The sequence below is a fragment of the Lycorma delicatula genome, chromosome 2 (assembly GCF_047948215.1).
Source record: "Lycorma delicatula isolate Av1 chromosome 2, ASM4794821v1, whole genome shotgun sequence".
In the NCBI taxonomy this organism is placed as follows: domain Eukaryota; kingdom Metazoa; phylum Arthropoda; class Insecta; order Hemiptera; family Fulgoridae; genus Lycorma; species Lycorma delicatula.
The window spans coordinates 26,631,581-26,645,541 of record NC_134456.1 but is presented as its reverse complement, the minus strand read 5'-3'; the positions used below and the strand labels follow the sequence as shown (position 1 = coordinate 26,645,541).

Here is a 13,961-nt window from a genome sequence, read left to right as displayed (position 1 = left end):
TAAACTAAAATGTATGTATCCTAAAATGGCAACATTTGTACAATTACATGAAATAAAATTAATTTTCTATAAAAAATTTTTCATTAACGTTATTTAATTTTTTAAATTTCCCGTTTCTTTGAATCACCTGTACAACACAGATGTTCCCCACACAGTAACTAGTCAACAACTACGGTTACTAAGAGCATTTAGTTCTATCTGACAACAATGAAATGACATAAGTATATGCTGCTATGACCAGAGTCAATACCCTTACACCATTTAATTAAGAAAGAGAAAGCTCAATACTTCAATGGCCAGAACCAAACTTTAGATAGCAGTATAATGATCCTTATGATTTATCCATCCTTCAAAAGGCTTTTCAAACAAAATTTATGGGATAGTTCATATGTAATGTTACATTTTTCTTTACTTTGCTTTATTTTCTTTATGCTTGAACATAAGATTTTTTAAACTTGTTTTCAACTTAAGAAAGAAGAAAAAGTAAATCATAGTTAACTTCAAAGAGTAAGGTGAGTAGTAGACAAGGGAATGTATTGTTTTGGTTTTTTTTTAGACAATATGTAAAAACATATGAGAGCAGTTTGTTATTATGAAGCAAATAATCTATAGATTCTACTTTCCATAAATCGGGTTTCTTTCTACACACATTGTCTTTCAAGCATAATCAAAACTTCAAAATAGAATGCACAATGCTTTTCCAGTGAAAAAAGAGAGGACAATAATACACATATTATTATTCTCATACCCACTAGTACAGTTGTACATTAGTTTCAACATAAATATAAACTCACATTTCTTCTCATCTTTCACTAATTATGGTTTTTAATAACCCTTTATTGTTTTTTTTTTGTATTCTTATAAGATTGTACGTAATCATGAAATTGTTCTTTACATATTGCAGTCTTAAGTTCTTGATTGCTGTCTTCTAAAAATAGCAATACAAATTTAGCAGCAACATGATGCATCTGAATTTTTGAGTCAGAATTGCTTAGTATAATTCTAGACTGATATCAGTTCCTCAGTAATTTCACACATGACAGATCGTTAGAATGTGTTGTCTAAGTGTCCTACAACTTTACAATAAACCAATCAGCTGCTGACCTGTTAAAGACCATTTCACAGACATTTTCATTGGTAATCCAGTTAAGCAATACCATTTATTATTTTAAATTAGCTGACCTTCATTTCATAATTTAATGCATTATGAATTAAGTTCAATAAAACAAACTTTACAAAAAATACAACTAAAGAAAAAATTAACTTTTTTCAATCATTTTTTAAATTTTAAGTTTTAGAAGTCCAGATCAAACTAAAAACAACTACCAAAAAGTTACTACTGTTTGCTCTGTTTCTAACTCGTTATTTTTTTTGTATAATTTTTTAAGTCGGTTTAATATTTTAATGTTAATTTTATTTCATATTAGTGTGAAAAAGTCTGTATATAAAAATGTCATACTGAAGAGGTTACATAAAAGTAACAAATCCATTGAAACTGTATAAAAAAAGATGTGTCCAAGCTCAATTTAAGGGTCTCTGAAATACAGTTATATATTATTAATCTTATGTTTTATAGCAATTTTTTTTTTTTTAAACTACTTTGTGTACAAGAACATCAAGTTAAATAAATGTCATTAAAACTACAGTAAACTAAATACTAACTGATGAAGCAACAAGCAAAATAAAAATATTTTCAAATCATCTAGACCTGCAAGTTCCCTTCAAAAAATCTTTCACTTCAGTTATCTGAAAAACTTAAAGAAACTACCGGAATAACTTAATTTAGAGCAAAAAAAAATAATAATAATCAATATTGTTCAGTCAGTGAAAAGTAAGTAAGGTCTGATAAATAAAAAAACTTATCATATACAAAATAATTAAAATTTAAGATACATACAAAACTTCCTCACAACTGACACACTTATCCACAACATATTTAACTATCCCATTTTACACAAACAGCTATCTTATACATGTTACATTGCCTAATGCACACATATTTTTGACCATTTACTACACTGAAAAGCTATACTAATAAAATAAAATTTCTGTCACAGAGCAATGACTACTCACTTACAATTACAGACAAGATATGCATCACAAAACTCAAAACAAAATCAAAAAAATACCTAATTTATTGAAAATGCATGATGTTTACATACATGAACAGCAAAAATTCAATCGTACAACCAAAAAAAAACCTGTCAGATTCAACTGATAGGTTTTTATGTTAATTCTATTTTCTTTTAAATGTATTGCCAACATTTTTTAGGAATGTTATGTTGCTTTCAAAATAATAAAAAAAAATTACATAAGAACAAATAGTGAAGTAGTCTCAACAAACAGTCTCATAAGCACAAAAACCCAAGAGTATACATATTAATCTGCAGTAATAGTACTGAATCCTGCATCAGAAAGTCTGGACACAAACATGTGTCTCGGACTTCAGGTTCAAAAAATAAGGATGAACAATACACCTATCAACAGAATCAAAGTTTGCAAACCACACTACAAAAGTAACTTTGCAATAGTACATTCACAAAGAGATATACAAATAGCACATAAAAACAATATTAAATATACATACCCAAATTGATCATATATCATTACCAGTAACTAAACTGAAGATGATATGATGTTTTAATTAATTCCAAAACAACCTTTGAAAGAAAATATTCCAGCATTTTAAAAATGAGACACTTAATATTTAATCATTACAGAATGTTATCACATTTTGGCATGCTATTCCTACATGTTATTATAAGTCAATAAAATATACTATACTAGATAATACTCTGCAGACATTGAATTGAATACTATGTATATAATGAATATACTACCTAATATTATGTAGAGTAAACATTGAATTCGCCGTTAAAAAAGTGAAAACTTAAATTAAGCTTTTTCCTCTTTTGTTTTAGGAGTTGGATTCATGGAAGCACCAATTATTACATATGTTGGTGAAATTTGTGAACCTCGTTTACGTGGTATATTAATATCTTACTCATCTCTTTTCTTCAGTTTTGGTCTAGTCGTAATTACTAGTTTGGGTAACCTAACTGATTGGCAAACAACAGCATTAATCAGTACTCTTGTTCCGATTATTACTGTTATTGCAATTACACAAGTAAGTATCTTTGTGTGTGTGTAATCATCTCTTTAGAATATTTAAATGTTTTCCTTTTTCCGTATAACCTAATATTTTCATGGATTTTATCATTTTTCATTGGAATATTTCCTTTTTCTATCAAATGTGTTGCATAATTTGAATCTTTTTTCTCGTATTTATATGATCCTATATTTTCAATTAATCTTTTTTTAAGTTTTAGACCCGTTTGTCCCTTGTTTATCGCGTTACAATCAGATTTTATTTGATATAAACCTTTTTTTTTTGTAGTTGTCTTTTTCTTTTATATTATTTTTTAATTTATTCCTGTTTGTATAATTTGTTGTAAATGTTATATTTCTTTAAAAAAAAATCCTTATAAATATGAAGAATCAGAAGGATTAGTTTCAAGAAACTGTTTACCCGTGTGGTAGGGACAAAGCTGAAGAGGCCACAAAAGTAGGCATGAGGGCTGCGTGGAGCTTGGGCCATTCTTACACAGGAAGACTCAGTTTCAAAAATAGTTTAAGAATGGGGGTACTTCGAAATGCGTCAACTACGGATGTTAGAGTGACAATGCTAAGAAGGGCAGAAAACAACACTGAAATCAAAATTACATACAGTTACTTCTGTTCATGATTTAAATTAATGTCCTTTTGGTTCATAGCAATGCAATAGATTTTGAATTTTTCATTACAAGCCCGATAAAATTCCTAAATTTACATTCATCGTTATGGATAAACTATTTTAGTAAAGGTTATAATAATTCCGCATTTTGATTGGTAATAACTTGTTTTCTAAACGCTTATATTTACACTTACTTCTGAAGGATAAAACATCGTAATCTTGTGACTGGTTGCAATGTTATCGTCACCTTTCGGTATTACGATTTGCTAATTACTTGCATACTATGATGTATCCCGATTAGATCGGTGATGGGTTAAAAGTATTCCATTTGTTCAAGGCGAATTAACCTAGTTTTCTTTTATGCGCGATAGTTATGTAAAATTCTACTGTGTTTACATCTAATGTTACTACTATAAATATTTGAAAAGGTCGATTTAATTTTTTATTATCATTATGTTAACTATCAGGTTTACGGGTTTACGAAACTAATTCGAAATCCTTCATTCAATATAACTGATAGCAGAATTTTTTTAATGATTTTATGGGATTACTCATGAATCACAACTCATTTTACAAAAAATACGAATAAATTTGTTTTTACTAAAAAATAGTTACACTATGAAATCGTACAAATATCTGCAACTTCTTCATTTGAGATTATTAGCTTTCGGCGGTCCTACGAATTGGAAAATAGAATTTTCAAATTTAATTTCGCCTAAATACTAAAGAATATTTATTCTTAGCGTTAAACATCCTTAAATTGTTATATATCCTTATTGATATATAACAACGAAAATAGAGAAGTCTTTTAAAAATATTAATTTTTTTTGTAAAGAAGTAAGCTTTTTATATATATCTTAGTTAAATGAAATAATTATCAAACGAATTGTAAATAAAATTTATACGTTGAGAACATTCCCTGACAGGAGGTCATATGATATATTTTTTGTGTGGATAAAATAAAAACGCAAATTTTTCTACTTGACTTTCTTTAGGGGATGTATGAAATTTTCAGATTCATACAATGAAACAACATTGAACTGCATATATTTTTATTAAAAATAAAAAGTTTAAAGTCACAATTTTTAAATTTGTATTAATTTCATGCGTTCAAATTAATGTATGAAAGTTTCTTTATATTTTAATATAGATTTATCCTCGTTAAATAAATACTTTGTATATATTATGTAGTAGAGCAATAGATTTATACTGTATGAAACGAACTATCTAATAGTATGTTATTTATTATCCGCTCCCACCAAATGAGAAATGAGTAGAGTAACTAGACAGATTGCTACCCATGTTGGCTGTCTTTGTTACTGGAATGCAAAAAAAATTACATATTCTATTTCCCACCTCTCTTAATTTAATAGAACAAATAATATTTTTTTTTTAATACTGATATAATGTGGAGACACTTGTTCTGAGTTGTTATTTTTGCTATGTCCATTTTATGGTGATTGACATTACCAAAATTTAACCAAAAAAAAAGAAAAAATTTCTTGTAAATATTTTTATGATTCATTTTCAAAATTAATTCAATAATTAATTTAAGAAAGAAATTATATAAAATATCTCCATATAAAGTTTAAAAAGATGTTTAGTTGATAATTTCACACATGTTGGATTGGTACTCATATTTAAGATTTTATTTACGTGTTTTTATAACTCTTTGATACAGAGTGTGTAAGTCTTTATGAGATTAAAAAGATAAAAATAATACAAATTTTTTGTATCTCAGTTTCATTTGAACAAGGCAAGCATTCTAAGTTATTTACACAAAATGTCTTAAGAGTATTTATTTTCACCTAATCAAGTTGTCTGCATGTACAAGTTTAACAGTTATTTATATCCAGCATGCAAAAGATGTTTTCTGAGATATTGGGTGTGAATGCAAGGTATAAAACTAGTCTTATCTGTTTCAGGTTCCTGAAACTCCTTACTGGCTCCTTTCACGTGGTAGGTATTCTGATGCTGAGAAGTCTCTTTGTTGGTTGAGAGGTTGGGTAAAACCACACGTTATTCAACAAGAATTCCAAGAAATGGTTAGATACAGTGCATTATCAAAATTCAACAAAAATAATGTACAAAATGAAAAAGAAAATAAATCAGCTGTTGCATTTTCCAACCCTGTATCATTAGATGATGAAAAAGTATCAAACCAAAATAATGGAACAGAAACTATTAAAAAAGATGACTCAACTATAAATACAAGTAAAACAATAGAGCAAGAGAAAATCAGTGGAGAAGAATTTGTTTCAGTCGAACTACCTCAAAGAGCAGATGGAATAACTGGAAATGATAAAATGAAAGATAATGCAAATAATAATAAAATTAAAAATACAAAAACTGAAGAACACTGTGATAAAATGAATTTTATAGAGCACTGTAAAGATCTTACCAGGCCAGAAATGTTAAAACCACTAACGCTTGTGATTGGGTTTTTTTTTGTAATAAATTTTGCTGGAGTAACTGCCATCCGTCCATACCAAATTAAAGTTTTTCAAGAACTTGGATTTCCAATAAATGCTTACAGAGCCATAGTAAGTAATTTTAAATTCTTTCGCATAAAATCCTATGAATAAAGATTATTTGCATTACATATAAATATTAATCTGCTTTTACATATCATGAGTTTAATAAAATATTCTGAAACAGTAGCATGTCAATTTTGTGAACTTGTCTTATTTAAAATTTCATTGTGATTTTAAACAAAATTACAAGCCTCTTAGTTTATTTAAAGAAACCCAGATAACTTGTTTGTAGAATAATTGTGGAGTAACATATTACTGAAAATGATAAAATAGTAAAAGATAGAATAATTCCATAAAAATTACAATGAAGAAACAAGAAATGCTAACTGATTTTCTGTCTAATGCTAATATTATTAAATGTTTTTAAATCAAGTTGAAAAATTTTAAAGTGAAGTTTGATTGCAAACTTCATCTCACAAGGCATCTCACAAGTTAAATTAATTCTTCTAGACAGACAAAAAATGCTTAAATGTTGAAAGGATATGAAAAAAATTACAACAAATGTTTCTATGGGTTAAGTCAGCATTTCTCAACTTGGAGTTCGCATTAATATGAAAGGGGAGTCGTGAAATTAGAACTAAGAATTAGAATTAAAGAAAAAAAATCATTTTTTTTTTTAAGATTTTGAGGTCACAGTGGACTACTTTAGTCAACTCTCGTTCGTCTTTTCTTTTTCTTTTTCTTCTTGATTGCTTCCCAATACTTCTTCATTCTGTCAGATCTTGCTTTTTTGAGTTCTTCTGAACAAACCCTCGTTGATGTTTTCTTTTCTTTAATTTTAAATCTGGAGTTTGCTTCTTTTAGTATTTTTATATTGTCAGTTTTGTTTCGTAAATCTTCTATTGTGATTTCTACTTCTTGCATATCTTGTTTAATTTTGGTGATCTACATCAGTGTTTTGGACATTTTCCAATATTTCTTGACCAGTTTCCTGATGAGCCTGTTCAGTTCTGTTCTTATTATGTGTCCAAAGAAGGAGATTTTTTTTTTCTAAAGTATTCTACCTTGGTTTCTAAAGTATGTACCTCTTGGTTTGGTATGAGTTTCCATTCTCCCCATCAGTAAGTCATCTTTTATTTATGTATATTCTTATAATTCTTCTTTCTATTCTTTGGATCTCTGCTGAGTAGGAAATGTTTGATATTAGTTTGAAGAGTGTATCGCTTCCATATGATATTACAGGTCTGATTATAGTTCTGTAATGTTTGAGTTTGGTATCCACTGAGATGCATCTTTTGTTATATGTTGTTTTGGTGGTATTTTGTGCATAACTGAGCTTTTGTGTTCTTTCTTTCCAGTTCAGTTTTTCTTTGAGGTCATGTGTGATATTTTCTCCTAAATATTTAAACTGCTCAACTAGCTCAACTTTTGTGTCTATTTATGATTATGTGGTTCAATATCAGGAGATTTGTAACCATTATTCTAGTCTTTTCGTATGATATTCTTAGGCGTACTTTTCCTGCTAGTTCTTCCAATGAAGTTACTTGGATTCTAGCTTCTACGATGTTATTGGCTAGAAATGCTAGGTCATCTGCAAATCCTAGACAGTTTACTTTGATATGGTTTACATGTTTCCTTGCTTGAGTTGTTACGTGTGGTGGGTCTTTTTTGTACCATTCTTTCATTACATATTCTAGGACGCAATTGAAGAGCAAAGGGGTTAGTCCATCTCCTTGTCTTAAACCTGTTTTGATTAGGAATGGTTCTGATCCATTGAGCCTCTGAATTTTATTTTGGAATATGTGTCAGTTAACGCGACTTCTATATTTTTTACTAGTTTCAGGTGTAATCATAGGTTTCTTAGTATTTTCAGCATTAATGGTCTATGAATACTGTCGTAGGCTTTTTGGAAATCTATTAATGATATTATTAATTGTCTTTGTTTCATTTTGTGTACACCAATTATTAATTTGAAAGTGATTATTTGTTCAGGATAGCTTCTCCACAGTCTAAATCCCCCTGATATTCTCCCAGTTCATTTTCGAGTTGATCTTTTATTTTATTCAGGATTATTCTTGAAAGTATTTTATATGTGCAATCTAACAGTGAAATTCCTCTGTAGTTTTCGGGGTTGATTTTGCCTCCTTTCTTGTGAAGTGAGTGTGAATCCAGTGTTTTGGTCATTTTTCTTCTTTCCATATTTTTTGGAGATTTTCTAGAAGTGATTGTTTAGTCTCCTTGTAGGATTATTTCCAAAGTTCTACCACTGTCTAGTCTTCCCTGCTTGCTTTGTGGTTTTTCATTTCTTTTAATGCTTGGTTTAGTTCTTTTTGTATAGATGGGTTTATTTGGTTTTGGTTTCATTTGATAAGTGTGTTTGTGTCAATTTGGAAGAGTTTTTCACACAATTTAGTAGTTTTTTGAACGACTTAGCTAATATTTCTGTATTTTGTTTATTATTGTGTGAGGGTTTACCATCTTCATCTTTTAGGATTAGAGTTGGTGGTTCATATTTTTGTATTTGTATTTTAAACATTCTATAGTATTCCCTTGTATTATTTTTATCGCTTTCAGATTCATTTTGTTTTGTGGGTTTCTTTTCTTTGTTTTGTTAGGTTCAGGTGAGACTCCTTTGATGGGTCACATTGGTGTTTGATACAACTTTGACATCTTTTCTCTACTGCAAAGTCACAATCTTAATTCCACCATTGGTGCTTGGGTCTTGGTTGGATAAGAGGAGTGTGTTTTGCTGAATCTTTTAGTTTTGTTGTAAGTTTGGTTAATTCTTTTTCATTAATATTTTTGGTTGCTTCTTGGTAGTTTTGGTTATTTATTAGATTGTCTGTATTGTATTGCTTTTTGTTTTTAGTGGTTTTTGGTATTTTCTTTTGTGGAGAGAAAATAATTTTTATTTTGACCATGTAGTGATCTGATACTGTGTCTTTGCCTTTTAGAACTCTGACGTTCTGTATCTGTTAATGGAAGCTCTTGTCATGCATATGTGGTCTGGTTGCCATTCTCCTTTTTTTCCAGTCAGGGTGTTTCCAGATTTTGAGTTTACAGGTTTTTTGTAAGAAGTATGTAGATTTAGATATCATTCTGTGATATCATTCTGCAATATTCTATTAATTTCATTCTATTTTTTTTTGTGAATTTACGTGCTGTATGTTCTCATACCACATCTCTGTATTTCTTTTCTCTGCCTAGTTGGGCATTGAAATCTCCTATCAGTATCTTGATTTGTTTGTTGTTGATGTTGGTAATTGTTTGGTGTAGTAGTTCCCAAAATTCTTCCACTTATTGTCTTGATTTTACTTTGCTGTTTTTGTCGTTAGTAGGTGCATGTCTGTTTATTATTTATTAAAAAATATCATATTTATCATAATATGACAAAAATCATTTATTATAAACATTTTACTTACATTTATAAGTACCCATGTAAAGAAAATAATGAGATGGTTGCGTTTGTTTTTCATTTAAAAGTTTCTCCATATGTGGATCTATGATAGAAACACAGAAAAGCAAATTGTTTTCAAGTGATAAAAGACAATTGTATTTAGTTTGTAGCGCAGCCATTGACGATGCATCCTTTCCATGGGGATAAGATGTGGTGAAAGGGATTAATATTTTCAATGCTTCTGTAACTGTATTTCCATGTTCACTTTATCAAGCAAGCCAAAACATATCTAATTCTTCAGATGTGAATTGTAGTTGTAACGTTTTATCGGCAGACATTTCGATTAGCTGGTCATGAATCTCAGCTGGTAACTCAGCAGCTGCAACAACATTTTCACTAAATGTACTCAGTACCCATCTTTTCTAGAATTTTTATTTTCCAGGAATTACTCCGCCAACTGAATTTTTAGCTCACGCAAATATGTTATCCAAACTGTGGTGAATAATAGTGTCTTCTTCATCCAAATTTTTCTCAATATAATCAGAAGCAAGCAGAAACATCAAATTTTTTACTTCAAAGGCAATATTCCAAATCAAGCTTCTTAATGAAAGCATAAACTTTGTCATTAATAAAATGCAAAAATACATCAGCTAAGCAAGTCAACGACAACATTTTCTCATTATTCTGTAAAAACATTGAGAATGGCATTTGTTTATCCTGGAAAAATACTATTAATTCATTTTGCAATTCAAATAACCAGGTTAACACTTTCCCGGAAAGTGTATGGAAAAAATAAATTATTTTCGCCCATTTCATCACATAGTTTAATAAACAGCGTAGTCTATAGCAATCGACTTTTTATAGCTTTACAAAAAATCTGTTTGAGATTTTTCAGCATATTTTTTTGTGGCAAGAGCATGTCTGTAAAGGAAGCAGTGCGTCCATTCTGCCCTTAGTATAAGACAATCTTTTAATTTTTCTAGAAATTCACAGTACTTTCCTGTTATCACCTTTGCAAGTCACTAGACAATGCAATACATTTTGTTCAATTTATGCTATAGTTTTTAGTAGCTTCATAAAAAACATTAAACCGTTGTCCTGTTGCAAGACCAAGCATTGATTTGCAAAACAACATATTTTCTTTTAAGTGATCTGTCCCTATTTCATTCATATCTCACAAAACAAGAACTGAGAAATGTTTGCCGCATATATTGATTCATCTGGCTTCATGCTTTAATCAGAGAGGATTTGAAAGCAAACGCTTCTGGCTTCTGGTTGTGAAGCTAAAAAGGTTGAGAATCACTGGGTTAAGTAACAAAGTTCATTAAGGTGAAGCAAATGGCTACTGTGGTGTTTCATATTGTTGCAGTCCCATGTATTCCATATAACAAGTTAATTTTTATAAATTTAATCCCCAGTTACTTAACAGTGACAATATTTATAAAAATTGATTTCTTCTGTAGTATTAATTGGTTGAAGAAAATTATTGCAATTTTTTTAATTTCTTTATTGATGTACAAAAATATTCATTTCTGTCAATAGAAAGATGCCTTTATTAAAATTAATGTTCTTATTAGGAGTAAGCTGGATAGAGAATTTAGCCTAGAAATTATAAATAATAAGTTCAACCCAAAATGCATTCACTTAACCCAAGAAAAAATGAGAAAATTGGAATAAGAGACAAAAAATCTAAGCTACTAATTACTTCAATGTATGTTATATTGTTAAAAATAAGGATGTTTTTTTCACTTATACAATTAATGTTTGTTACTGTCATACATTCTTTACCTGACTATTTTTCTTCTAGGTTGTGATGTCAGTAAATTCATTTGTGGCAACAGTTCTTTGCATGATTTTAGTAAAATTTCTAGGAAAAAGGCCATTGACATTAATCTCATTATTTATTAATTCAGCTGCAATATATACATTAAGTGTTTATGCTGTGCTACATGACAGTGGAAAAGAAGGAAATGAATCTGAAAAAAATTGGTTTCCATTTATCACATATTTCATTCTTCAATTTTTCTTCAGTTTTGGCGTGTCACCTGTACCTTGGATGCTTGTTAGTGAAGTGTTTCCTTACAGGTAATAAATACTCAAATTTTTTTCTTAATATATTTTTTTCTCTATGGTATTAAATGCACTTGCCCATTATAGTTGTTTCATTTATTTCATTTATTTCATTTATTTCATTTAAGTCTTTTCTGTCATTTTGACTAAATTTTCATAAGGTATGTATTTTATGACAAGAATAAGCATTTACTGAAAAACTGACACTTTTATTAATTGATTAGTATAAAAAGAAGTTTAGTATCAGTAAATTTTAAATGTTTCAACTCCTTTAAAATAGAATCCTTAGAGCATTCAGTTTGATTCATATTAAAAATATGATAAGTTTATTTTAATGTAGCTTATCCTAATTATTTTAAAAAGTATGGTAAAAAATTATCCTGTCAAAAAATACAAGCAATATTTCAAGAGAAGCAGTAAAGATTAGTTTATTGCCCTTATTAGATTTCATTGTTTTTCTTCTTTCTTCATGTGAAGCACTTGAGGTACAAAAGGGATTAGTCATCAATTACTTTTTAAGAGATTAATAACATTATTACAAGAAAATCCAAATGTGAGCAGTGAAGAAATTGTTTTTGTAAACTGAATATCACTTGACTTTCATATTGTTGGTTTTGATATGCTAACATGGAATATTTTATTCAGTTCACTTAAGAAAGACATGAGAGAATATTTATCCCTCATTTTCCCTAATAAGCCTGGCATGAGGGTGATAATTCTTGAAAATTACTTGCCTTTTCAGGCAAGCATTATGCTGCAGTCCTTCATAAAAAATTAAGCAATTATAGAATTATCATGTATCTTGACCAAATATAAGCCAAGAAACTCCACCTGTCATTGACAATTTCCAAAATTTTAATTGATTTTAAAACTCATATTTAATGTCTAAAATAATGTTACTTATGGAATAACTAAGAGTTTACTTCCAATAAAACAAATACAGTAACTCAATACAAGTAGGCCACTAATATCTTCATGATAACTTTTAATCTCATATTAATATTAGTAGAGGTCCTCTGTGTACCTCCTATGGATAGACAGTAGACTTCCAAATTGATAATAATCTTAAAATTGGATCCAGTATAATATTACAACTCATGTTTACATACAAAATTATATTGTTTTCAGAGGACGAAGTCAAGCGAGTGGTTTTGCTGCTGGTTGTTCATACATTCTCAGTTTTGCAGCAACAAAAACATTCCTTGGGTTTGAAGCAGCATTATCATTATCTGGAGTTTTATTTCTATATGGGACATGTAGCTTGATTGGATTAATTACGATGTACATATATATGCCAGAAACAGAAGGACGAAGTTTTGAGGAAATCGAAGATACATATAGTTCAGTAAAAAAAAAGGGGGTTGATACATAAATATTTTTTATAAATAAGTAGCTTCAACCTTATTATAATTAAATTGGCCCCTAGACTGTTGAAAAACTAAGCCTATCTATGGATTGTTCTATAACTAATATTTCTCAAGATGTAGTTCTTGACTTTTAAATGTGTTATCACACACATTATTTAAATATTAGTATTAGTAAATATTTATTATAATGTAATGTATAATAAATGATTAAAACTTTAATATAAATTACTATAATAACAAAAATATGGCTCATTTTTATAATATAAATACTATAGCAAGATTAATAATGCATATATAAGAGCCAGTATTTCTGCTTTTAGAGTTACTGTTTATTACAGAAATATTCAGAAATTAAAAGGTAATGATGTTTTTTTAAAAAATAAATGTATTAATTCAATCTACATTTATAATTTTACCAATTTTAATTAGAAAATAAATAATTAAAACTTTTTGGAAAGAACTATTAATAATTAATTTACAGTCATATGAATTTGTTTTTAAATGAAATACATTAATCAGTCAGATATTTTAATAATAGCTAAGCATCAAAATACATATCTAAAAATTGCTAATCCCAATGTCCTTTAGTTAATATATTATTTATATTATATACACATATATATAATATTATAAGTTTTCAACTTTTTTACAAATTACAGAAATAACAATCCTGCTTATAAAGGAATTTTTCTATTGTCTCCCTAGCAGCATGGTTACAAAATAATTAGCAAACCCAGCTACCAAGCTGGTTGGGAGCCCAAATTCGGCTGTGTCAACTAATATTATAAAATTAGTAATTAAGAATGTTTTACAGATGAACAGTATTTAATTTTATATAATTTACATGTTGTAATTGATTATGGTGATACTTATAAGTGTGTGATATGTATACGTAGTTCAAAATAAAATATTATTTTATG

At 28.6% G+C, this 13,961-nt stretch overlaps 1 protein-coding gene across 1 annotated transcript in view; it reads left to right on the top strand.

Moving 5' to 3' along the window:
• The window catches only part of LOC142320585 (facilitated trehalose transporter Tret1-like), a 116,068-nt gene extending 102,107 nt beyond the window's left edge, over positions 1-13,961 (top strand). The window contains exons 5-8 of the mRNA XM_075358546.1: positions 2,922-3,127; positions 5,659-6,276; positions 11,412-11,689; positions 12,803-13,961. Coding sequence (XP_075214661.1) covers positions 2,922-3,127; positions 5,659-6,276; positions 11,412-11,689; positions 12,803-13,046 — 1,346 coding nt within the window. The 3' untranslated portion in view covers positions 13,047-13,961. The remainder of the gene's footprint in view (positions 1-2,921; positions 3,128-5,658; positions 6,277-11,411; positions 11,690-12,802) is intronic.